The sequence below is a fragment of the Heloderma suspectum genome, chromosome 10, assembly GCF_057233095.1.
Source record: "Heloderma suspectum isolate Gila_16-S chromosome 10, 16-S_ref, whole genome shotgun sequence".
NCBI lineage: Eukaryota > Metazoa > Chordata > Lepidosauria > Squamata > Helodermatidae > Heloderma > Heloderma suspectum.
Genome location: NC_139467.1, coordinates 32,769,060 through 32,795,537, shown reverse-complemented (window position 1 = coordinate 32,795,537; position 26,478 = coordinate 32,769,060). Strand labels below are relative to the sequence as shown.

Below are 26,478 nucleotides of genomic sequence, written 5' to 3'. Positions count from 1 at the left end.
CCTGGACCTTTCCACATGCTAAGCAGGTGCTCTGCCACTGAGCTATGATTCCGTTCCCTTTCCTCCATCTGTTATAACCCTGCTGTCAAAATTCACACTGTGAGCCCCTGGCTGCAGAGACCTTTCTGCTTTTTTTGCTTTGTTTTGGTGTTGCCTTTTATTCTGTAAAGTGCTGGGCACGCTGATGGCACAATATGAATAGTAGTAGTAATAATGCAGCCGGTGGGGAGAGTGGGCAGGTGGTCGTCCAACCCCCCAGTTCCTAGCTCCCTGCTGCTACTCAAGGGCGGAGGTGTGCTTTTTTCAGCTCTTGGTTACCATGTCAACATTGATTCCCAAAATGAAGGCTGGCGGTGGTTAGAGATTTTCTTTGCATATAATTCCCTGAACTACTGTAGTTTCAGCCAGATTTGGAAAGAAGGAATGAAGATAGACAGATCCCCCTTGGGCAGGAATTCTGCACATTCTATCTTGTACTTTTTTGGCACAAGCTAATAGTGAGAGAAAATTCTGGTGAGAAAGGCCCTGGTGCATGGTGCCCAAGGGCCCATGTTGCTGCTGTAGAGAACGGGATATTAGCAGGACTGCAGAAGTAACCACAGGATCAAGCCCCATTCATCCAGGATCAGCATTAGGCTCTGGCCTACCTGCAGGGTTTTTTTGACTTCTCCCCGGATATCGATCACGTGCCCATCTTGGATTAGTGACTGTGGAAGCTTGTTCAAATACTGCTCTGTGGTGAGCTTTGGACCTGCCGTAAGAGAAGATTCCAGGAGTAGATGCTTTATGGAGGACATGTGCAAAGAAAGTGCCATTGCTATAATGCTGGACCTTTGCACTAAGATCTTGTCGACCTGCAACTGCAGATGTGGGGGCAAGGACTCTCTGGCCTCTGCCACCGGCCAGAGGAACAAAGGCCATTGGGGGCATGATTGTAATGGGGAAGAGGGTGCAAAAGGAGAGTCATCTTGACATGCCCTCTGCCTCAGCACAATTGCACTGGAGAGAGTGGCAGCATGGCAGGAGGCAATGGGAGGCGGTGGCAGCTTGGGCCCCCATGGCAAGCCACATGTGGCCTATGGGTTGTCCATACGTGGCCTAATAGCCCACCTCCAACAAGGGTCCCCCTCCTACAACAATGCCCCACACTAGCTTAATACACACACCCTTTTCTTTTTTAAAAACCTGATGTTTACCATGCACTTTTTTTCACGTGGTATTTTATAGCTCTCTAAGGAAGAGAGTTACATTTTCAGAGAAGTGTTGTATAGTAGTGAGGAACCAACCTGGCTTATAATATCATAGAATTGAGTTGGAGAGGCCCCTGTAGGTAGGGATGTTGGAGAAATCCTCAACGGCATCAAACGAGTCTGGATTTCTGTGAATCCAACCCATGGATTCCACAATGGACCAGCTTTTCTGAAGTCGCACGGATTCCACAGACTTGCAGGCCGCGTTTTTTTAACTTTCCAGAATTTTATGCAAATTTAGTCATAGAAAAATACGTCAAATAAAAAAATACTGGCTGAAACTGCACATTTCCACCATAAGCTAAAGCATGAAAATGTGCATTTTGTGAGGATTTGTGCATTTTGTAAATGTGCATTTTGAAAAAATGTGCATGCATTTTGAAAATTGCATTTTGCGGGGATTTGTGCATTTTCACAAGTGCAAAATTGCACAAATTTGGGAAATTGGAAAAGGAACGAAAGGCACCTGACAATCCGTGGAATGCACATGGGACAGATTTTACAAAATCCATGCATCCCTACTTGTAGGCCATCTCATCCAACACAGGACATCCAGAGCAAGAGCATCCCCAGTGGAGAGCTGCCCAGCCTCTGCTTCAAGATGTCCAATGAGGGAGAGATTTCTTGGTCATTGGGTTCATTCCCAAACTGCTCAATATAGGTATCTCCCAGCATCCTTGATTTTCACCAAACTGAATGGGATTTACTCTGAGTACACATTCTTAGGATCAAGGTGCATTTTTTTTTAATGTTTAGTCACTAAGAAAATGGAACACATTAGCTTTAGATTGGCCCACACCCAAGTATTTTTAGATTTCAGCTTTTGGACCAGAATTTGCCCAAAGCAGCTTGCAACATTCATAAAACACAATGGGTTGGATCCAGACTAAGTTATGCTTAGAGCAAACCCACTTAAATCAATGAGGTTATTTCAATGGGTTTACTTTGAGCATGACCAAGTCTGTATCCATGCAAGTCTGTTTTAAGACTGTTGCAAGTTGCTCTTCTGGTAAAAAAGCTAGAATACAAATCTAAAAAAAATAATTGAAAAGGTTGCCTTTTAAAAACTTAAGCCCTTAAATGAAAGGACCTGTGAGAAAAGAATGGGGCTGACTAGGTGGGAAAGAAGAGGGCGAACAGGCTAAAAACCAGAATTTTAAAGCACCGAACTCAAACACACAGTTTTTGGATAACACAGGGCAGCTTTCCAGAACCTGGCGCCCCCCAGATGTGTTGGACAACAACTCCCATCATCCTCAGGCAGCATGGCCTAGACTGGCTGGGGATTATGTGCGTTGTGGTCCAACACATCTAGAAGATGTCAGGTTGGGGAAGGCTGAGCTAGGAAACAGCAATAAAAAAATTATAAACATCGTCATCATCATGAATAACCATCTCACCTGGGATCTCATTTGTCTCCTTTACTCCACTTGGTTTTGATTGGCCAATGACCTGGCCCAAACCAGGAAAACTCTCTGGCAGCTGCCTTTCCTGGAAGAAGACGTCTCTCTTGTCGGTGACCTGTGGAATGAGCCCCAGTTGCCGTTCAGTGCCCTGCCTGATCTTAGACTCCAGAGGTCAGTGCTAGGCTAGGTAACTGTTAAAATATGTCAGTTGGCAAAAGTAAGCAGTGGCATATGAAAGAGAAGTCCCCGCTTCCTGCTGTAGAAGCCTCAAAGAAAATTACCAGTACAGATGGCTGTCTAGGACATGCAAATGTATAATGCCATGCTAATATGGAAAACTATTGGGGGGGGGCGGGGAGCGACACAGATACACCCTTCTGCCCCAGAATCTCTGTACCACAGGACATGGGAGGGAGAGCAGGTACACACCAGTGTCTACCATTGTCCCAGCTGCAGCTGCTTTTTCATTCCACTCACTTACAGAGCAGGGGAAAGAAGTTGCCGTTGAGGAGAGAACAGCATTCATCTCCACCCCATGTACAATAAGTTAATAGTAATGTTTGTCTAGGGCAGATATATACAGCTTTAGCCTGCCAACAGGCTGCATGAGAAGGCAGATGCAAGGGCCCGTTCCCATGTTTCAGCTTGTGGTTACATGCTAACCCAGATAGCTCTTTTTACAAAGGTCAGAGCTTACTGCAACTGAGTGATTGCAGTGCAAAAGTGTTGGATTGCAAAAGTGTTGTGGGGTGGGGGGCACTGAGCTCCTGCTCGTTGGTGCATCATAGAAATAGCTATAGAGCAACAAAAGATGGAACCTAAAATCAAACAGTAACGATGCCATGGCTCTGACAAAGAGGGCTCTGGCCCACAAAAGCTGTTGCCATAATAAATGTGTAAGTTTTTATGGTGCCAAAGGACTCTTCATTGTTTTGACTGCCATGAATGTAAGGTATGAAATGCTACCAGTCAACCATGATGAATCTCTAGAAATAATTAAAGACATAAAAAGTGTTTTCTCCCATTTAAATGAAAACGTTTCTCACTCATGCTTCCATGACTGTGTACATCAGCCTTTCCCAACCTGGTAACCTCCAGCTGTGTTGGACTACAAGTCCCAGCATCCCCCAGACATCTTTTCTCTAGTGCAAAGGGAGCCGCTTCTTCCTTACTGCTGAAGTGGCCCTGGCCCTGGTCAAGCTACAGATTGCTAGGTAACTGAGGGGTTGCAATCCTATGCAGACTTACCTGGAAGTAAGATTCAGTAAACATAATGCGACTTACTTCAGAATAAACATGTATAGGATTGTGCTGTGAATAAACCAGACTTGGAGAGGGGGCATCAAACAGGGCTCACTCAAAGGGAAAAATAGCCTGTTTGATCCATTTTCTGAATTCTGGCTTTCCCCCCTAGTTCCATACAAGTCAAAAGAGTGATAAATTGACTAGACCAGATCACAATTTTTGGTCTAGTCAATTACACACTGCACTTTTCTTTTTCAAGCATTACAACAGCACATATGTGGCCTTGCACCCATCTTTTTATATTCTTTAAAATAAATAAATAATGGAAATACATTCCAGTCACTACGCATAGGGAGAAGTGTTAGTTGCCAAGTGTACTATCCAACAGGTGCTCACAACATTTACACAAAAATCTGTATGTGTATTGCAGTAGTGCTGGTCGCACTTTGGCTTTTGGTTTAGCTTTTCCTGGATACAGTTAAAGCAAGACAAAACTCAGTCAACAGCAGGATATAAACATTGGAAAGAATAACAAATTTTAGTTTTAGGAAACAGTTCAATATATTTTGAGCTTACAGCTTTTCTCTCAAGGATACCACAATACAAATGTGCACATTGAAATGCAGAGGATATAGGTCTTGTCATTTTCTACCATGCATTCATTACTATTCACATACAATTCAACATACCAGTTGAATTGTATGGGCATACAATTACCATTGTATGGGAGCATTTAACTGCAAGCATCAGAAACTGAACCTGGAACTTTCTGCACAAAAAGCATGTTCTCCCCACAATTCAATACAAAGGCAACATGTTCACAAGAGTTACTAAAATATATTGCTTTAAGGCATATTCCTTTTAGAATGAAGGGATATATTTCGTTAGCATTCTTTTATAAGCTGTTTTATAACAAAGGACTATCACATGCAATTTATAATATTATATGTATAGAACTTGTTTATTGAACCATTCCCATATGTGTACGTGTGTGTGTATATACACATGTAGATACACACTCCATATATTTTAATTTAGAATTGTCTCCATACATTTTATGATGAGCAGTGTCAATTCAGAAAGCTTTAAAACATAAGTGAATGATTTTAAGCTATCATTAAACCAGTTTTTCTTCTGACAGCTCATAAGTAAAAGAAAATAAATGCTGGTAAACTATTTGACTACAGGAAATCTAGATAATATAATTTCCAGAAAGGGAACAGCTCGTTGTTCTTCATTGACTTTCACTCTCTTCAAACTTACTTCTCACTGACTATTTTATATGAGAGTAACTTCCTAGTTCATAACTATATGCATCCATTGTATAATGAGCCCAGATTCAAAAAGCTTTAGGAGACAGATACATAATTTCAAACCTCTATTTTAGCTTCTGCTAGAATCCAGAAAGTTTTAAAATATATTCCCTTCACCTTTAGAAGGTACTAAGTCTACGGTCCCAAAAGCAAATATTTGTAGGCTTATGACTCTATTATTTCAGACCAGTTGGTTACCCATGAACAGAGTTCGTGGAGAAAAATCAAATCTAACAAAAGGTTTAACTTAACTAACTGCGTTTATTGAAATATTCAAAGTGTTACATCTTTTATCTTTCCAAAACTTCCTTACAATGTTCTTGGTGTAAACTCCAGGACGGCCACTGTAACGTCCTTGTTGTGGTCCATCAACAACTTGAATCTTGAGGTTTGCCAATGAACACACATGACTCATGGCAATGTAGATCCCTTAATGATTTGTTTACATGCTGTATGTTACTGGCATATCATTGTACTTTGACCTGTACCTGTGTTTATAAAGGTGAACAGAGACTTTTTTTGGTTCATATTTCATTTTGCTCCAATTTGCAAATTAATTATGTTTGTTTAATTATACTTGATATTTTTTATATTAAAAATAAAATTTTATAGTACATTATTATAGAACATAGCCTAATTCTTAAAAAAAATTATGGATATAAATAAACTCCTGACTTTGAATTATAGTGAAAACTGTTGTTATTTGTGGAATCTGTATGTCAAAAGCTTTCTAGTGAAGTGGGTTTCATGAGAATCAGTCAACAGGATGGCAGTCAAAAATAGATGACTGACTAACTCCCGACTTTGAATTATTTATATATATATATATATATATATATATATATATATAATAAGATAAGATGTTTCAGTAGCAGTATACCTAGTGCATCACATAAAATTAACACATGCACTGTAGGAAACGATTCACATCATTGCTATGATGTGGAGATGCTAAAAAGACTTGGCTTTTTTCATGTGAATGCTTCAGTGTGTACTGAGGCACTGAATGCTTCAGTGCCCACCATTTACTGGCTCATCCCACATTCTGAAGATTTCCCAGGAGAGCCAATACCACAGAGACTAGCCCCATGACCATTTCATTTATTATGTATGTATTATATTTATATCCCATCTCTCCCCACTGCTTTAAAAAAAAATTCTTGCAAGAACTCTTTGAGATAAATTAGGACGAGGGATAGTGACTGGCCCTTAGTCATCCAGGGAGCTTCATGGCTGAGTGGGGATTTGAACCTGGGTTCCCCCAGTCCTGTTTTCTAATTACTACACTATACAGACTCCCCAGTGTGTGGCAGTTTTGGGGGAAGGCTTGTGATGGTTCTCAGAACAGAAGCTTCAGCCCACGGAACTCTCGCATGTGCTGTCAACTCATCTCAGGGTTAGTTTTGGCATGCCACAGCAAAATGCTCCCAAAGCAACATTTGTAGCAGAATGCCAAAGCCAAAAGTTTCATTTGACTGCAGATGTATATGCTCGGCCCATGTTAGTCTGATGTGGCTGGGAGTCACCACAAGCAAGGCCTTTCCTGCAGCCACCACACCCCAGTGTTGTTTGTGTGAGGAGGCTCATTGTTTCAACATATGTTAGAGCATTGAGCAGTTGCTGCATACACACTGGGCAGCACCCAATGGCAGTCCTACGTAAACTAGGCCCATTCATTTCAGTGGGCTTACTCTGTGTGGGAGTACCACTGGATACTGCCCACACACCCAGTAAGTCACTGGTTGCTTCATTTCATCACAAGGCTCATATGAATCCAGCTTGAGATCCAGCTCTTGCAGTCTGGATGCAAACTCAGGGCTAGTTTAAGCCATTCACAGAATCAAGCGGTAGCACATTTCCAAACAGTCTCACTTTGGGTAATGGGAGGAAAGGGTTTTGCATACAAGAGTCCTCATCCATTGGAGGTGGTGGGAGGAGAGAGAAACATGCACCCTGCATGCATACTGAAAATAAGCGTTTTGGGGGAAAGGCTTCTGCTTTGTCTTCACACATTATTTTCCTTGGTGCAATGAGTTTCATTCCATAGCAATGTAAACCCCCAACCGCCATGCAGTCCGGAGCGGTACTTTCTAAGAAAATGTTACGCCTTGATCCTGCCAGTTGCATAAACTCAGATCCCAGAACATGAGAGTAATTTAGGCCACCAGAAAGTTCTCTGAATCCACTGAAGCCCCAGGGTCATGAGGCCTGAATCTCTAAGCACATGCACCCCCGGAGGTGCCCTCCTCCTTCCAGCATCTAGACTCTGCTGCTCACTCGCTCTTTCCTGTTTCAGTCTCCCTCCCTGATGCCAACCGACTGTGCAATTCTGGCACCCACACAACAGCTAGCCCACTAACAGCTAGAGAGCAGGTGTTTTCCCACAGCCGCCTCACAGCCCAGCTTGCTCGCAGGCTGGTTTTGAAATTCCAGCCCACGTACCTTTTTTTAAAATTTAAAACATTTTACATGCATTTGTGAATAATGATGAAAAAGGAAAAAAGTCCCCCCACGCTTAAAAAGCGAACACACCATCTTTATACGTCATGTCCCCCAAGAAGGGGGCGTGCCTTATATCAGAATGTATCAGCAGTTATGTTCTATCTGAATAATCTGTTCCGGAAGGTTAAAATTAAATTCCACTTGTCAGTAAAATACTTTCTAATTTTCCTCCCTCCTCTAAACCATATTAAACTATTAGGTTTTATCATCACTTTCATCTTTCCAAAAGCAAGCGCACTGTGTGTGTGGCGGGGGAGGGGGGAGGAGGCTAGGCTGAGCCTGAGGTTGTGGACAACACGTCATTTTGTATCAGATTTGTTCCGCCCCGACACATCCCAAATTTAGGGTGCAATCCTATGCATATTCAGACAGCAAAAAGTCCTATACTTCTATACTTTTGACAACTCTCTTTTACCTGCATGCCGGACCGTGTTTTCATGCTACATGCTTTGGCCAAGAGGAGATCAGAGGAAAACAGGCTGTAGCTGAGCTTGCTTGGGAGTGACTGGAGAGTTTGCTGATAGTTGCTCCCCTACCCCTTACGATTTTAAAAACGTATTTTATGTATTTTTTAAAAATGATATCCTGCCTTACTTCAAACCCCCCCCCCCGAACTCAAGGCAGCTAACAAAAACCAAGGACAACACATAATATTTAAAAACAATATATGACACACCCCATTTCTAATTATCAAAGTCAATTTTAAAACCCCACATTTAACATAATAAACCAAAAAAGTAGTGACAATTTTTGAGTATAGCGACACAAAACAACCAAAATATCAGCTAAACATTTTTTTTAAAGCTATCTTTTACCAGCCGCTGAAAATATTAGTATCAGGGCCTGATGGATCTCAAGAGACAAAGCCTCCTGGGGTAAGTTCCACTGCAGAAAAAACCCTGCCTCTGGTTGCCACTCACCTTAATTCATGGGAGTGAAGGATCTGAAGAATTGCCTCAGATGTCAATTGGAGCATTTAGGGAAGAACATATGGAAGATGGTGATTCTTAAGATGCCCAGATCCCAAACCACTTAGGGATTTAAAGCAATGATGGGAAATGTGTGGCCCTCCAGCTGTTGTTGGATGGTAACTCCCATCATCCCTCACCATTGACTATGCTGGCTAGGACTGATGGGAGTTGCAATCGGACACCATCTGGACACCAGACACATTCCCCATCCCTGCTTTCAAGATTAAAACCAGCACTTTAAATTGAGCCTGGCTACAAATTGGCTCATGAGAAATGCCGGGTTGGATGAATCAGAGGTCGGAATTAAGATTGCCGGGAGAATTATCAACAACCTCCGATATGCAGACGATACCACCCTAATGGCAGAAAGCGAAGAGGATCTCAAGAGCCTCTTGTTGAGGGTGAAAGAGGAGAGTGCAAAAGCTGGTTTGAAACTCAACATTAACAAAACTAAGATCATGTCATCTGGCCCTATCACTTCCTGGCTTATAGAAGGGGAAGAAATGGAAGCAGTGACAGATTTTACTTTCTTGGGCTCCAAGATCACCGCAGACGGTGACTGTAGCCATGAAATTAAAAGACGCTTGCTCCTTGGGAGGAAAGCTATGGCCAACCTAGACAGCATAGTAAGAAGCAGAGACATCACCTTGCCGACAAAGGTCCGTCTAATCAAAGCTATGGTTTTCCCAGTAGTAATGTATGGCTGTGAGAGCTGGACTATAAGGAAGGCTGAGCGCCGAAGAATTGATGCTTTCGAACTGTGGTGCTGGAGAAGACTCTTACGAGTCCCCTGGACTGCAAGGAGGTCAAATCAGTCCATCCTAAAGGAAATCAACCCTGACTGTTCATTGGAAGGACAGATAATGAAGCTGAAGCTCCAATATTTTGGCCACCTAATGCGAAAACTCCCTGGAAAAGACCCTGATGCTGGGAAAGACTGAAGGCAAAAGGAGAAGGGGACGGCAGAGGATGAGATGGCTAGATAGCATCACGGATGCAATGAATATGAACTTGAGCACGCTCCGGGAGAGAGCGCAGGACAGAAAGGCCTGGCGTGCTATGGTCCATGGGGTCACGAAGAGTCGGACACGACTGAACGACTGAACAACAACAACAGATCAAACAGAATAGGCATAATATATGTCAAAATGCTGAGCTCCAGTCACCACCTTGGTCCTAGCATTTTGCACCAGTTGCAGTTTCGAAAGTCTTTCAAGGGGCAGCTTGGCATGAAGCATGTTATAGTGCTCCAATCTGGAGCTAACTGGGTGTGAATAAACCATGGGAAGGCCTGACTTCATCAGGAAGGGTCATAGCTGGTGAACCAACCAAAGCTGGAAAAAGGCACCCCTTGCACTGACACCATCTGTGCATCTAACAGGAGCGCCAGGTTGACAATTAGCCTGCAACTCGTGTAGTTGATTTTGCTCAGGAGTTAGGGCAAACTGAGAGGTGGTGGCAGGCAATGTTAGAGTGTTGCAGGCTGGCCGTGATCTCAGAAAAGCTGGGCAATCACCATTAAGACCTACTATTGAAAGCCTATGACAAGGAAGGGTCACCTTCCAGGATGGGCTGTAGAGGTTTAGGTAAGAGGTGTGGGGGGATGTCAAGTTGTGTTCTGCTACTTTTTCTGCTGGGACGCTTATTAATGGTCACCTATTAAGGCCCTTAATAGGTGACTCCTGGATCCCCTTCTGGCCTTGACAATCTGTTCATGTGGTATGTGTTTTTCCCCACTTCTAGTAAATCCTGCAGGTGTCAGAAGGACTGGAGCAAATGTGGTTAAATTGTAGGGCTTGGCTGTGTAGACAATGGATTGCATCTTGTGCTCTGGATAGTAGCTGAAAACATGTAGGTATGTGTAGCAAGCAGATGGCTCCTGATACAAAGTGGTATTTATATCCACTGTAGTTTATATTACAGCTCTATTATGGTGTCTAGAAAGCATTGGAGTGCTGGTGGAATTTTCCAGGTGACTATTTTCCATGGGTCTAGCTCAGGGGTGGGCAACTTGGTGCCTTCCAGATGTTTTGGACTACAATTCCCATCAGCCCCATGAAGTATTATGGTAAAGTATTGTGGGACATGTAGTCTAAAACATCTGGAGGGTACCAGGTTGCCTAGTTCTGGTCTAGATGATGAAGATGTAACCATTGTACCTCATGTTGCAGAGAGGCACTAGGGGACAGGAGCTGAGGAAGTGATGTTCAAAGTCAGCCATAAACATGTTGCCATACTGTGGAGCCATGCTGGTATCCATGGTGGAGGGATGGGCAACTTGTGGCCCTCCAGATGTCTTGGCCTACAACTCCCATAAGCCCGAGCCAGCATTGCCAGTGGTGAAGACTGAAGGGAGTTGTAGGCCAGAACATCTGGAGGGCAACAAGTTGCGCAGCCTTGAATGGTAGGCCTGTCCTCGCTTGCTGACAGCCCAGCACCCCCATCTGCAGTAGCTACTGGCTAGCAACAGCGAGCCACATTATCATCTAAAAAGGTGCCCAGATTAATCGCGCAGCAGATGTTCTTCTTAGAAAACCATTATTTTTAATCACACCTCCTTCTAAAAGAGGCATTCTCTTTTCTCTCCCATGCAGGAGGAATAACACTTCTAAGATGATGCCTCCTATGACGTGTGTGTGCATCACTGAAAACCAAGGAACTTATACTTCTTGCTTCTTGTTTTTTACTGAACCGTTTCCTGTTTTACCCATGATATAACAACCAGATTAGCTTATGAATCAGTTAAAACTCATATGATTAATTCAAATTTCTTTAATTGGGTTGCAGCCATAATAGATGTTCCTGCAATTTGATTAGTCCCCCGCCCAGCACACCCTGCAGTATAGCATTATCTCTATTTCTCTCTTTTAATCTTTTGCCTAACCTTTTCCTGGCTTTTCAATTTTCCGTTCCCCATACATCTTGAAGATATTGTCCCAATATACTCCAGATAAATAAATTCTCAAGATCTTCATTTACCTGGTGTGTATGTTTTTCTCTTCCCTTCTTGGGTCTCACAATGAAATATGAACTAATTTTCCCAAGGTACAGCTTATTCATACAGCCAGTGAGATTTTTAAAAATATTTTCACCTGCAAAACACTCCTCTTAACTACTGTTAATGATAATCAAATGATCATCACAGAAGATATAAACATTACTTAAAGCTGAAGCAGAAAACAAGGAGGATGCAGTCTCAGTTCTTTAAGAGACAAAATCTTCCAGTTTCTTAAGCAAAGAGGATTCTCAATTCCTCAGAGAGAACAACTGGTTCTCAGAAGCAAAGAGCTGCTCTCAGTTCTTTAAATAAGCTCACATGTTTAAGCAGAACACAAACACAGTTACTTGAACAGAAAGCTGCCCCACCCTCAGACCACATTTCTGATAAGCAAAGGGAACTTCTGCAAATCAAGAACTCAACAAACAGGAAGCTGTTGGACAGAGCTGACCTGAAATGGAACACCATCTGGGTAGTGCCTCTGCAGTTCAGAAGGGAAGTAGCCGTCCATGATATCTCGCAGGCATTGCTGAAAGCACAAGCAGAGCCCACATGTCAGATTTCCCCTGTATAATGACCAAAACAACCGCAATACATCGTCTGGATACAAACTTGGTCCTTGGTGAGGAGTTCCTCTTATTTATCTAAATGCATAGCATACTGTCTTACCAAGGCTCAGAGCCAGAGTGGAAATTTCAGAAAATTACTACAAAAATTAAAATTTGCCACACACTGACAATCCAATCAGATGGTGAATTGTTGGATATGCTACAGTTTATATGTTTTTATAACTTTGAAATCAATAAAAAATATACTTAAAAAAATAACATTTCCAGTTTCACCAGTCCAATCCCACCTACTGTGATTCTAATGTGAAACTGTAGCTCAAATTTGAAATGATTTCGGGGAGAATGACACTTTCTAATAAAGAAGGAGCTACAATTTTGGGCAGGAGCCCTGTGTGTCCAGTCCTGGAAAGGACCAGCCCACAGTGGAGTCTGCAGCAAGAAATTCTGGCAGTGGTGTGTAGCAGGAGACAGACAAGTAGACACTATGTCTAGCAGGAGTGGGCAAAAGGAAGATCTGCAGGTAGATCTCTGGGTGACATGAAGTAGATCAGCATGGGTTTGTGACTTCCAACTTGTCCAGCTCTGTTCTGGCAATGAAAACAAATTCCTGGGGCTGAGCATGTGCTCAGAAGTCCCCCTTTACCCTTCTTTAATTCTAAGAATATGCTTGCCCCACTGAGCCACCATGCAAACCCGTGACCTCACTCAGTGGATCTTGGGGATCAATCCCACATGCCTGGAGACTGCCCCACCCCTGCTGTATATCCACTCAAAGGTCAAGAATGGAGGAAACCAAGGTAGCCTGAGACAGGGCCTTCAGAATCCTGGACAGGAGTCAGTTGCCTGCTCCCAACAAATGCTTCTGATTCTGGCTGTACCTGCTTGCTGGAGAAGGCAGGGCCTAAGAAGGGGCAGTGTTCTGGCCTGGAGCCTGGCACTCCAGCGCCTCTCCATTACCTTTCACTGGGAATGCTGCCTGTTGAAGTGAGCAGGCTTGGTGGCACAGGAGGCCTCTCGGGATGAGGGTGCTGGCCACTCACTGGTGTCCAGCTTGGGGGCTGCAGTCCCTGGCTTGGAGATCTCTGGTTAGGGAGTCTCTGGCCCAGAAGGTCCCTAGTTGCTGGACTCAGGCTCAACAGCAGGGCTCCTATCCATGCCTCTGTGGTTGGTGCTACTGGCCCTCGTGACTCAGATGGCCTGCTCCATCCAAGTCAGTGTCCAGGTCGTTGCTGGCAGTCTGGATCACGATACTGTCAACTTCCCTTTGCCTCCTCCACAGCACGGAGCACAACTTGCCCCACATCCTGACACCATAATGCTGAGCATTTTCCCATCCCCTCATAATCAGATCCATACTCGTGTCAGGATCCAGGGAAAGTTATGCTATGCATTATGGAGAGGGAGGAGGGGAACTCAGCATGGGGTTGCTATTTTTGGTGGCAGCCTCCTGTTTCTTTTAACCTGTAGACCTGCCCTTAGACTTGCAGGTATCTCCTGGCTGTTTGGGTTTGGACAGGTATCAAATACAACATCTAAATCTTATAAGTTGTTGGCTATTAAAATGTGACATACCATTCATTGCCCTGTCAGATATCTGATATTACTGGATGCTGAACCCTGATGCCAAACTTTCCGAGAACAGCCAAGTGAACGCTTGACAGCAAAAGGCTCCCCCCCGCCCCCAGCCAACAGTTGCCTGACTCATTCACCATGAGGAGAGTCTTGAATGGTGCATGCAACTGCAAACTAACTCTGTGGGGGCTGAACAGGGGTGTGCAAAAGTCCAGGACCTGCCTGTGGCAAAGCATCCAGACAAAACCACCCCCACATTAGTTGTGTGGAATGGCCTTGAAACAGTTGCCACTTGTGGGATTTTATGCTTGTTTGCAGATGGAAGCTGGAGTGGTTTCACAAGCAGAAGCAGAACAACCCTGTACTCATTCTTGCTTTCCATTACTTCCTCCTTAACTTCTAAATCATTTTCAGAACAGTGCCCACAATAAACACGATGATGGCAGTTTAAATGATGGCAGCCGTCACATTTCAACATGGAAATGCCTGAAGCACATGGAAAGAGAGGGATGGAAGATCTGATTTTCAGCCCCCCAAAGGCATATGGATGAGGGGTGCTAAACTCTTCCCCGCCGCATGGCTTACCTCCTTGCAGCCCATCTCCTCAAGGAAAGTAAGCACGACTTTTCTATTAGCCAGGCTAACTTCCAATATTGGAGCCTTAGTGGAAGTGCCTGGAGAGAAGGGTTGTGGGGGAGCAGGGGCAAGCCACAGGTGGAGGGGAGCATTTTACATGCTTTGCCCCTGTGCTGCTTAGCTTTTAAACCAACCCCCCTTTCTATGCCATTTGTGATGCATTTAAACTCCACATAGAAACACAACTATTGCATCAAGTTTGGTCCTGAGCGGCTTTGATAACTTTCAAAAAGTCACCTCTTGTTTTCCAGATGGTTGAATTTTCAGGACAGGTTAGGCTGACCCAAAAGCTAGACTCCCATGGTCCACTGACTTATTTTAAGTTTATAGAACAATAATGCATGTTTGGGATCTCTTAACTCACGTGCGTTCAGTGACCCTGAATATGCACTCTTGCTTAATGTAGGAAACACCCTGCAGGATCCAACCAAGCTTCAACTAGCGGGGGGGGGGGGGACACGGACTTGTGGCCCTTCAGATATTTTGGCCTACAACTCCCATTAGCCCTCACTATTGGCAAGGCTGGCTAGGGGTGACAGGAATTGGAGGTCAAAGGAAGTTGCCCACTCCTGACCTAGTCCAGCATTCTTTGCCAGAATCTCAGCAACTTGCAGGCATTAGTTGACCCACTGGAAAATAGGCCAGTGGTCCACAATCAACTTTCCGCCCACCCCTGCTTTTGATTCAGACACAGCCTAGCTGCTCAATCCACTTGAGACTGAATCCTCATCTCTTGCCTCTTATTCGACAGATACTCATGCGCTCCTCTTCCTGACTGGCTCCCCTGTTTTATCCTGAGCTCAGTTTCTTCCAAAAGATTGTGGCTCTGACCAAAATAAGCTGAGTGCAGTTCCACAGAAGTCTGACCACTCTAATTATGCTGCCTTGCCAACTTATCGGGTTTCTTCCAGTAAACTGACAAGAGGTCGAGCATTCTCCTTGGAGACCTAAATGGTACCAATCTCCTTCTGGGCAGAAAATTGGGGTTTGGGGATGTCAGGGACTGCAATGAAAGGCCTCCCTTGTATCACGTAGCAATTACCATGGAGACCCCTCCCCATCAGCAATCCTGTGTCACCCAAGAACTGACCCATACCTGCGTGGAAGGCTCCTCGTATGACCGGAAGGGTCCGTTGAACATGATGATCCCATTCTGATAGAAGGTGAGGGGGACTGAGTCCATCTGCCTCAGCCGAGCACCCCCTGCTGTGTGCTCAATTTTGGATATGCCCTCCCCAGCCAGCGCATTGAGATCTTTCAGGTTTTCGAAAACTAAATCAAAATCGATTGAGGTCTTTGAAAGGATGGCATCACCTATGACAAAGGCAGGAGAAATTGCTAAGGGCAAGGCAATGGCCAGACAACTCTTAACCCCTGTAATTTTGACTCCAAACTTTTCCCCAGCATCAAAAGAGTGCTGGAAGAGCAGTTCCATGGTGGCCAGGATCCTGCTCTGCCCAGACCTGGAACCTGGGGTCTCTTTGGAGGATGAGCAGGGAGAACAGGACTTCCCAGTAGAGGCCCACATCCCCAACAACCCTGAGGAACCTTCAGTCCCAGAAATGACAGCCAAAGGACCAGAAGTCTCCACACAAATTGTCTGAACTCCCAGCTGGCTGTCAGTCCCTTGCCCCAGCCCTGCACCAGTTAGCAACAGGACCTCATGCCAGCCAATAGCTTCAGGGCCATTCTTCATGCCCAGCTAGCTGCACACAGTCTACTTGGGAGGGGATGCTCATGCAAGCACCTGCCCAAATCAGGCCCTGGCCTAGAACCAGAGCCTCCAGGAGTGGAGCCTCCAGCTTCTATATAAACTCTCTGTTTGAACTGCAACATTGCTAAAGCAACAGCTCCCAGCTCCAATACAAAGCCCTTCTGAACTGGGGAAATGGACAGGGCAATTGTCAACAGGGCTACATTTCTATAATTAAGTTTGCGTCTTTAGTTCCAGATGTGGAGTTGTTTCATGGTGGGGTACATAATATGTCAAGGTACAGGGTCAGTGTTATGGAAACTATGACAGATGGGTGAGTTTTGTTTCTATTTATATCCTGCTTTTCAAGGCAAAAGCCTTCATCAAGCAGCTTGAAATATAACTAGAACAGTTTAATTAAAATTACAAAATTAAATAAATCACAAGCAAGAGGAACACAGTAATTATTATTCAGGAGCCAATTGATCAATTCATAAAGGCCTTCCAAAATAGGAAGATTCTTACCTGAAGGTAAGAAGAGAGGGGGTTTGAAGAATCTCCCTGGGAAGTGAGTTCCACAATCATGGGGCCACTACTGAAAGGCCCTATCTTTAATAACCAAGAGAAAAATTTAGCTTGATAGCGGAAGTTAAAAACCTTGTTCTGAGACCACTTCAGAGCCTGATCATTTACATTAATGTGGTACAAGACTCTTTGCTATGATTCTCTGCATGGTTATTTAATGAATGGCATTGGGAAGGATTTACACTCTATATGTTACAGTGCCATCAGTGCACATGGCATTTTATGGAGTTGTACAAGCAAAAAAAAATAAGCAGGTTGCTTACCTGTAACTGTTGTTCTTTAAGTGGTCATCTGTGCATTCATACATATGGGCTCTGCGGCTGCACGGAGCCTCGATTTTGGAAACTTCTATAGCTGAGGAATATTTTTGGTGGGAACCCTCCCCCACCGTCCACTGCATGTGTCCTAGCAGGTTCCCGTCTGTTCCCTCAGTTCCAGGCGTTCCCACGCCTAATGTGGCCTCAGATCCAAGAGAAACAGTCTCGCCTCGGTACCAACATCGAATCTGACATTGACACTGAAGCGGGGATGGTGGGTGGGTTGTGTAAATGCACAGATGATCACTTGAAGAACCACAGTTACAGTTAAGCAACCTGCATTTCTTCTTTGTGGTCTCTGTGCATCACACATATGGGCAAATAACAAGCTAACTTACTGGAGGTGGGTCGGTGGTTCAATGTAAGATAGATGATAGAACTGCACAACCAAAAGTACAGCCTGCTCTCGTTCAGACGGCGAGCCTGTAGTGTCGCATGAACGTGGATGGCTTCGCCCAAGTTGTAGCCTTGCATAAATCAGGCAAAGACACCCCTCTGTCAAACGCTATGGAAGTAGCCATTCCTTCTGTTGAATGAGCTGTTATATGTGGTGACAGCGTCTGATCAGCTAGTTAATAAGCCAAATGAATGGTCTGGACAACCCATGAAGCTAGTTGTTGCGATGACACCAGAGAACCTTTCCGCTGCCCTCCATAGCAAAAGAATAGTCTCCTGGACTTGCGGAAAGAGTCTGTATGCGTCTTGTAGGAAGGCAGTGCCCTCCGAACATCCAGTGAATGCAAAGATACTTCCAATGGAGATGCGGGATTCAGGAAGAAGGCTGGCAAATTTATGTCCTGGTTCAGGTGAAACTCAGACACTAGCTTAAGAAGGAAAGTAATGTCTGGATGGAGAATGACTTTGTCTCTGTGGAAAATCAGGTATGGAGAATCGATTCTCAATGCAGAGAGTTCACTGGATCTTCTTGCCGAAGCAATGGCTACAAGAAAAGCCACCTTCCAAGACAATAGATGTAAATCAACCGTGGCCAGTGGTTCAAAGGGTTTAGTTGTGAGGGAATGAGGAACCATCGATAGACTCCACTGCGATACCGGTGATTGAACCAGAGCAGCAATGTTCTTTAGCCCTCTGAGAAACTGTCTTAGTAGTAGAGGATGAGAAAAAAACGTACAACCATCCACGGGTGAATGGAAAGCAGAGATAGAGTCAAGGTTGGATTGGAGCCCACAGAGCCCCAAAACAGTTCTGTTTCTGAGGAAGAGATAGAAACTGCGGGAGAGGAACCCGCGCGCTGTTCAGAGGTTCCGCCGGAGGGACAGCCTCTCCCTGATCACATTCCTGAGGGTGGAAGCGACCCTGGTGGGCAGGGGGAGGGACAACTGGAGCTTCGAGACACTAGGCGCCGGTGTAGGGACAAGCGGGAGATGGAGGGTGCCGAGAGGAGGCGCTCAGCCCACCTGGCACGCCGTCAACAGCTGCGCCCTGATGCTCCATGGGAAAGGGGTGGACTTTCGCCTCCTAGCCCTTAAGTTCAGAGGCTTCCCGCCTTTACCTCCAAACGGAGATCAACTGATTCACTAAGGCTAGAAACCCCAAGTAGCCAGCTCTCTTAAGTTTCCCTCATTAGGCTCCCACAATTAGCATCTGTAAGCATCATTAGCTTGAATGGAAATAAAGTCTTGGAAAAGCGCCCTATTGTCTGTGTGTTGATTCTGGCTACTTGAGGATTTCAGAAGGCAGCAAGGGCGCTCCTGACAGATAGCTGCTAGATAAACCCAGGTGGAAGAGTAGTTCAAGCCCTTGAGAAATAAGGAATGTAGAAAACGTTGAATGTAACTGGAACAGCAACGGAGAGGATCCACATTACTGGTAGCAAGAAACGTGGAAAAGGTTTCCATTTATTAGCATAAGAGCACCTTGTTGATGGTTTCCTCGCCACCTCTAGAACCAACTGTACAGCAGGTGGCAAGGCAATTACTGAATCTTCCAAGCTGTTAACTTGAGAGTTCCCAAATCTGGGTGCCTCACCTGCCGTTGATTCTGTGACAAAAGAGCTGGAGTCAACAGGAGGCACCAATACCTGACTTTGGAAAGGGCTAGCAGAGGAGCAAACCAGCTTTGTTGTGGCCACCACGGTGAAATTAGGATCGCCTGTGTCTTGTCCACAATTAACTTCTCAATGACTTTCGATATCAGAGGGAGGGGAGGAAACAGGTAAAAATGCCTGTCTGTCCAAAAAAGGAGAAAAGCATCTCCTGGAGATAGATTTCCTACCCCTGCTCTTGTGCAGAATTTCTCACATACCGCATTGTTCAGAGTCGCAAACAGGTCCGCCGTAGGGGTCCCTCACATCTGAAAAAGCCGGCGGAGAATGCTGGGCGCAAGCTGCCATTCGTGGGATTGCTGAAAAGCCCTGCTTAGGGAGTCTGCTAGTATGTTGTCCTTCCCTGCAATGTGTACTGCTGACAAAGAAATTCCCCTGTGAATGGCCCAATGGTAAATCTTTAGGGTCAGAGATACTAAGCCTTGTGCTCAAGTCCTGCCTTGCTTGTTTATGTACCAAACAACTGCTGTGTTGTCCAATGAGATTTGTACATGATGACCAGATAAGATGCGTCTGAATTCCATCAATGCCCTCCACACCGCTAACAGCTCTAGGTGATTTATGTGCCACATTTTTATCTGATGCGGTCCAGAGACCTTGAGTCTGAAGAGAGAGGCAATTCGCTCCCCACCCGAGGAGCGAAGCATCTGTTGTAAGTACACAGTATGGAGGAGTTGGATGAAAAGGTAGCCCTTGGCAAAGATTCTCGACCGTTGTCCACCACAGAAGAGATTGCAGGATGCCATTTGGCACCCGTTAGCTGAAACTGATGAGCATTGTCTGTCATGGAGAAGGTCTGCAAGAACCAATTTTGAAGAGGCATCTGAAGTCGGGCCGACTATACCACCGAAATCGTGGCTGCCATCAATCTGAGAAGACATTGGATATAAAAAGCTGTCACTTCCTTCTGACAGAATATTTCTACGGATAGACCAGTAATGGCCGCTATCCTGTCTGGTGGGAGAAAAGGCCATCCAACCCTGGAGTCCAGAACAGCTCCAACAAACAGGGTTTTTTTGAGAAGGGTGAAGTTGCAATTTCTCTTTGTTGATGTGCAAACCTAAAACCTGCAAAAGGTTGCATACAAGAGTGAAGTGTTGACATAGAGTCGCTCTGGACTGTCCCACTATTAGCCAATCATCCAGATATGGGTATATCTCTATCAAGTGGGTCTGAAGGAAGGTGCAGACTATGGCCATGCATTTTGTAAATACCCCTGGAGCTGTGGCCAATCTGAACGGGAGTACTTGGAACTGGAAAACCTGCTGGCCAATCACAAAATGAAGGTACTTGTGATGCGAGGGGTGCATAGCTATGTGAAAATACACATCTTTGAGATTGACTGATGCGAACCACACACCCTCTTGTAGAAGTGGTAGGATGGTCGTGAGTGTGCTCATGAGAAACTTCGTGGTGGAGATGAAGAAATTCAGATTTCTGAGGTCCAGGATCGGTCGAAGCCCTCCATCCCTTTTTGATACCACAAAATAATGGGAATAGAACCCGTCAGGATGTAGATTCTGTGATAGTTGCTGAATGGCCCCCTTCTGGAGGAGAAAGTCTGCTTCCAACAGCAGTATGTCTGTAGGCGTAGAATGTTTTCCAGTACCGAGGGGCAGGAGGGCTTCAAATTTGATCCTATAACCCTCGCGAATGATATTTAGCACCCAAGTATCTGATGTTATTACCATCCAATTTGCGAAAAAATAAGCCAGACAGTCTCTGAACAACAGGTCCAGTAGTATAGAATCATTTGTGAGCTGGAAGTCAAAGACGACGCTTTGAGGCTGATTCATTCGTCCCTCTGTTTTGGTGATATCAGCCAGGCACATAGGGATGTTGGTGTTGGATAAATGGATGTTGGCACATTGCATGTTCATTACTCTGATGAGGAGTGTAAGAAGACTGTTGTTGGAACCAACGCCACAGTTTGTAAGGCTGCTGGGTTTGTCCCAATCCCATTTTTCTTGCCGTGGTCTTGGCCTTTTGGACATTATCCATGGCTTTGTCAGTGCCAGCATTAAACAAGCCTGCCCCATCAAAAGGCAGGTCTTCAATTCGTGATCTGGCCTCTGGAGCTAGACCAGCTGAGTGGAGCCATGCATGTCTATGGAGCGCTCCGACCATCACTTTCACATCGCAATCGGTTTGGTCTCGAGCAGTATTGATTTCCTATTCTGACAATTTCAAAGCCTCTGCCTGAAAAACCCTGGCTAGCTCCCACTGATCATCTGGTTAATAGTCACACAATGATCCAACCTTTTCCCACAGAAAAAGTTGATATCTGGCCATGATTGCCTGGTAGTTAGAACCACAAAGTCCTAATGTGGTGAATGGATAAATCCTTTGACCAAGTAGATCTAGTCAATAGCCCTCTTTGTCAACTGGTGAAACATGTATTTTCTGCAATTTCCCCTGCGAGGATTCTATAATAATGGAATTTGGTTTCGGGTGCATGAACAAAAAACATGCTTCCTTCTCCTGCACTTTATACATTGATTCCAAACGTTTGGAAGCTGGAGCCATCGAGAGGTGAACGGTTTGCAACAAGGTAGGTAGGAACAGTACTGTTACTGGAGTGGTAGATTCCATGTAGATTCCATCAAATAGGGGATCCTGTATCTTTTCCATCGGTTGCTAGGTCTCAATTCCCAGCAATTGTGCCATACGAAGCACCTGATCAGTGAAACGTCCCATATCCTCTGAAGGCACTGCTCTGTCATGGGTGCAAACATTTTAATCTGGGGAGGAGATAGAAGGAGGCACTGACGAATAAGAAGTAGAATCCGACTGACAGTCTTCAAATTCAGACTGTTGCGTTGCGGCAGCAGCGGGCTCTTCCATGCGTCGTATCGGTACTGGTAATGTAGCTGAAAAAGGTAGGTCATGGTGTGATTCTTGTTGTGTGCTCATCAACAATGAAGAACGTGGAGGAACTAGTGGAGGAAGAAAATCATGCGCCACTGGCGGAGGCAACAGCAGAGAGGCTAGTCCCACTGGAGGTTGGGAAAGCGACACTGAGGGGGCCATTCGGTATTGGGGAAGTGGTGTTCCCAGGTAACATATACTATCGTGATTGTCTCGATCATGCTGTTCCCAATCCTCCCAATGATTCGATCTCCTAGGTGGGTCGTGGTAATCAGAATATCAGTCCCACTCTCACATTGGTGACCTAGATCTAGCACGAGAATCCCCATATCTATAAAGGTGCATTCTATGATCAAATGGAAACGATCTTAGCAATTCTGGATATCTTTCTCTCGCGTGTGGGGCATCATGACAAGTCAATGGAGGACAGTGTTGTATCCGTGGTGGTGCAGACAAATGTGATCGAACCGGCAATGGGTCACGCATTTCACTCCCCGATATCGCTACCCAATGGCCTGTATCTACAATCTGTATCGAAGCCATCAGTACCGACGCCGAGACAGTTGGTACTGGAGAGTCTAAAACTGGAGGAGGAGGAACAGACGGGTTCCTTTTCTTTCTCCTTCTTTCTCTTTTTCTTTCTTCTTTGCTCATTGATGGACAGTTTTGGAGTCTTTGCTTTCTTCATGAGCTTCTTAGCCACTGAAAGCGACAAAGAGTGACCAGGCATCAGTGGAACTGGGTGCTCTGATGCTGGAGCCGACTGCTTCGGCGATACAGGTCGCTTTGAGGCCATACTTGAGGATTTTGCAGAGGCCTCTGAAACGTGAGACCTCTGTTCCTTGGGCGTACCCACCGTTTCCAAAGCCTTTTTCCAAAGGGCCGCCTTCAGTCTATCAGCCTTGTTCTTCTGCACTTGTTTCGAAAAAGACTGACAGTGCAGGCAGGCCTCCCCCACTGTGAGCTTCTCCCAAGCACAAAAGACACAAGGAGTGTCTGTCTGTGGGGGGGAGCTTACTCCCACAACAGACACACTTATGAAATGGTGCCTATAGGGTCATCCACCTAAGGTGGACAGCGATCACAACATGAACGAAATAAAAATGCAGGAAAGAAAGAGAGAATACCGATAGAAGAGAAAAAAACTAGAGTAAAAAGAAAAAGAAAAAATGAACCTCAGCAACACTAGCTATTAACTGTTGCAGAAAAAAGTTCCCAACGAGGCAACCACTATGGCGGTCGAAAGAGAATTGAGGGAATGGGCGGGAACCCACTAGGACATATGCAGTAGATGGTGGGGGAGGGTTCCTGCCAACAATATTCCACAGCTATAGAAGTTTCCCGAATCAAAGCTCCGTGCAGGCGTAGAGCCCATATATGTGATGCACAATGACCACGATTAAGAAAAAGCCCTTGCCCTAAGGAACGTACAATCTACATTTCAATAGTCATGGAACCAAGACAGGATGGGGAGGGAGAGACCAAAGTAAAAAATAATGTGTGCTGTTAATGCATTTAAAATGGGGCATTCATTTGTCCCAGCATACCTGGCTTCCAGAAAGCCCTTGATGGAGCATTCCCTTCTTCCTTCGATGATTCCAGCTCTTCCAGAGAATTTGTCCCTTCTCCAACCCAGATCAATCCATAGTCATTCAGAAAGCGCTGCATGGAGGTGGACGGTGGGGAATGGGAGCAACGTAGAAGATGAGGGGAAGGAGAACAGGGTGAAGAGCCCAACCCATGTTGTACTTAGGATCCTGAGATGGAGTAGGGAAGCTGAAGTAGCTACTTTCCCCAAAGGAGGTTTTATTTTAGGGCTGCAACCCTAATAAAGCAACTGGGTTTTAAATAGGGATGGAGCAAGAAGTCATCTGAGCATGACTTGGCTTGGAATCCAAGGGGTTCAGATTCCTGAACTTCAAAATCCAAGTGCTCAGGAGAAGAAGTCCTGTGCTCCCACCATGCCATCCCCCAAACCCAAACACTCTCTCTGTTGACTGTTCTTTTTTCCTTTCTAACAGGAGCAGCAATGCGAGGCAAAAGGGACAGGTTTTGCCCCTCTCTCTGCCCCAATCATGACCCAATGTTAAAAAAACCTCTTATTTCTAGAGAAATAAGTAATCTGTGCTCCCTTCCTTTAACCTTACCTCCATTTCCCAGATCTGATGTTGCAGCTGAAGGCATATCACTTCCAGTTCCTCAGCTCTGCTCAACCCTGAAGATTTTGCTAATGGGGGAAAAAATCAGAAGAGATTTGGGGTTCTTCATTTTGCTCAGTATCAAACTGCATAAAGAGCAGCAATAGTCCAGGTCTCTGTTATCAGTGATAAGATATTCTTGACTCGGTATAGAAAAGAACAAGGTTGGGTTTCACCCTTGGACATGAATCCACCAAATGGACAATTCCATACATAAGCCTAGCCATTTACAGGCATTAGGGTCTTAGAACTTCATATAGGCCCATCTCACCACTTATGGTAAGGTTCTGAAAGATGCTGTCTTCACATGCTCACAAGCTCACTGCTTTGGCCTGAAGGATGGTTTTCAATTATACATCCCCCATCTCTAGCAAGACATGCCCCCTGTCTACTGCTGAGGGCAGAAAGATGGAGCAGAGGGACGTATGGTACAATATTACCTTTTCCTTTCTGGAGGATTTTTATCTGCTCCTCAAACTCACTGATCTTCTTATTCTGCAAAGCAAAAGACAAAATTATAAACATCTTTAGGAATTCAGACACATCACAATCAATAGCAATTGAGCCAGACAATTTTCTGCTTGTTGTGAGCACACAAGTACATATTTCTCTTCAGGCACATCATGTGCCATTTATGCACACACACACACACACACACACACACCAATAATCTAGGGAGAGCACTGATGTCTTGGATGGGGAAACACATGATCACCATTCATCCATTTCATTTTGATGTGGCCACTGACAATTCTGATTTGTTTCCTCCAGCTTCCAGGGACCGTTCACATGCTATGCTAGAGACCTGTCTCAACGCTAGTTTTCCACATGTATTCAACACCAAACATGCAGGCAAAATTTATTCCAACTACAGAACTTGAGGTTTATGATTGGAAAAACATGCTGTTGTGAAGCTGGAAAAAATGCAGACAAGGACAACTAAAATGATCAAGGGGCTGAAGCATCTCCCCTATGAGGGAAGGTTACAATAGCTGGGATTCTTTAGATTGGAAAAAAGGAGGGTAAGGAGGGACATGGTAGAGGTGTACAAAATTATGCATGGTGTGAAGAATGTGGATAGGAAGACATTTTTCTCTCTCACACACAATCCTAGAACCTGGGACCATCCCATGGAGCTGACTGGTGGGAGATTCAGGACAGATAAAAGGAAGTACTTCTTCACACAGCCCATAGTCATCTTGAGGTAATTCGCTAACTCAAGATGTAGTGATGGCCACCAACTGGGATGGCTTTAAAAAGGGGGTTAGACAAATTCCTGGAGGAGAAGTCTATCAATGGCTACTAGTCTTAATGCCTCTGTGCTACCTCCAGTAGCAGAGGCAGTATGCCTATGTACACCAGTTGCCGGGGAACATGGGCAGGAGGGTGCTGTTGCACACATGTCCTGCTTGTGGGTTCCCAGTCAACAATTGAGTGGCCACTGTGTGAACAGAATGCTGAGCTAGATGGACCCTTGGTCTGATCCAGCAGGGCTCTTGTGTTCTGTTTGTTAATAGCCAATTCCAGAGGGGTAGCTCTGTTGGTTTGTTGCATCAAAAGCAACAAAGCAGCTTCTGGAACCCAAGAGGCTAACCATAAGTTTTTTGTGGGCCGGATCCCACTTAGGGAGTAAGTCATGCTCACTCTGACTGGGTCTTGTATTCATTTGTGCACTGCAGAATGCTCTGTGCTCACATAGTTGATGGGCTCTGGCCAAGAAAGTTTATGCCTCAATATATATAAATAACCTTAAATAAACAGATGAATAAATAATATACTCATCTTCAAGGTACCACAAAACTCTTTCTTGTATTTGTAGTGTACAATTGTAGAACCTCTGACTATTAAAAAAATACCCCTCTCTGAATAACAACTCAAATTTCCCCTGCAATTTCTCATCCTTTACCAGCTTAAACTGGTACTCCAGCTCTGACCCTCTCTAGAAAGAGATAGCCTGGCTTCCATGATCCATGCTCTGGCAACCTCCTCTTTGGATTATTGCAATGTTTGTAGTACGTAGGGTTGCCTTGGAAAACAGTCCAGAAACTTCAGCTGATACAGAATATTGCTGGAAGAGTGCTAACTGGAACTGGGTGTTATGGATATATTATGCCAATACTGGATCTTAGTCCATTTCTGGGCCCAATTCAGAGTGCTAGTTTTGACGTTTAAAGCCCGTCAAGGTTTCAAAAGTTGGTACCTGAAAGATTGCCTCTTCCAACATGGACCTACTTGGATCCTGAGATCATCATATGAGGCCCTTCTTTGAGTGCCCCACCAACTGAGGTGA

The 26,478-nt window shown here is 44.9% G+C and overlaps 1 protein-coding gene and 1 pseudogene across 3 annotated transcripts in view; both read right to left on the bottom strand.

The window, feature by feature from the left end:
* The window catches only part of UBXN11 (UBX domain protein 11), a 45,924-nt gene that overhangs the window by 7,251 nt on the left and 12,195 nt on the right, over positions 1 to 26,478 (bottom strand). For all 3 annotated transcript variants that reach the window (XR_014785154.1, XM_084815803.1, XM_084815804.1), the window contains 7 exons: positions 24,629 to 24,683; positions 24,138 to 24,217; positions 23,538 to 23,652; positions 15,559 to 15,776; positions 12,137 to 12,214; positions 2,651 to 2,771; positions 648 to 751 (listed from right to left, as the gene is read on the bottom strand). Coding sequence is in view for 2 of the 3 variants with exons in the window: in XM_084815803.1 (XP_084671929.1) it covers positions 648 to 751; positions 2,651 to 2,771; positions 12,137 to 12,214; positions 15,559 to 15,776; positions 23,538 to 23,652; positions 24,138 to 24,217; positions 24,629 to 24,683 (771 nt within the window). In the remaining variant the exon portion in view is untranslated. The remainder of the gene's footprint in view (positions 1 to 647; positions 752 to 2,650; positions 2,772 to 12,136; positions 12,215 to 15,558; positions 15,777 to 23,537; positions 23,653 to 24,137; positions 24,218 to 24,628; positions 24,684 to 26,478) is intronic.
* On the bottom strand, positions 18,993 to 19,987 carry LOC146338072 (uncharacterized; annotated as a pseudogene).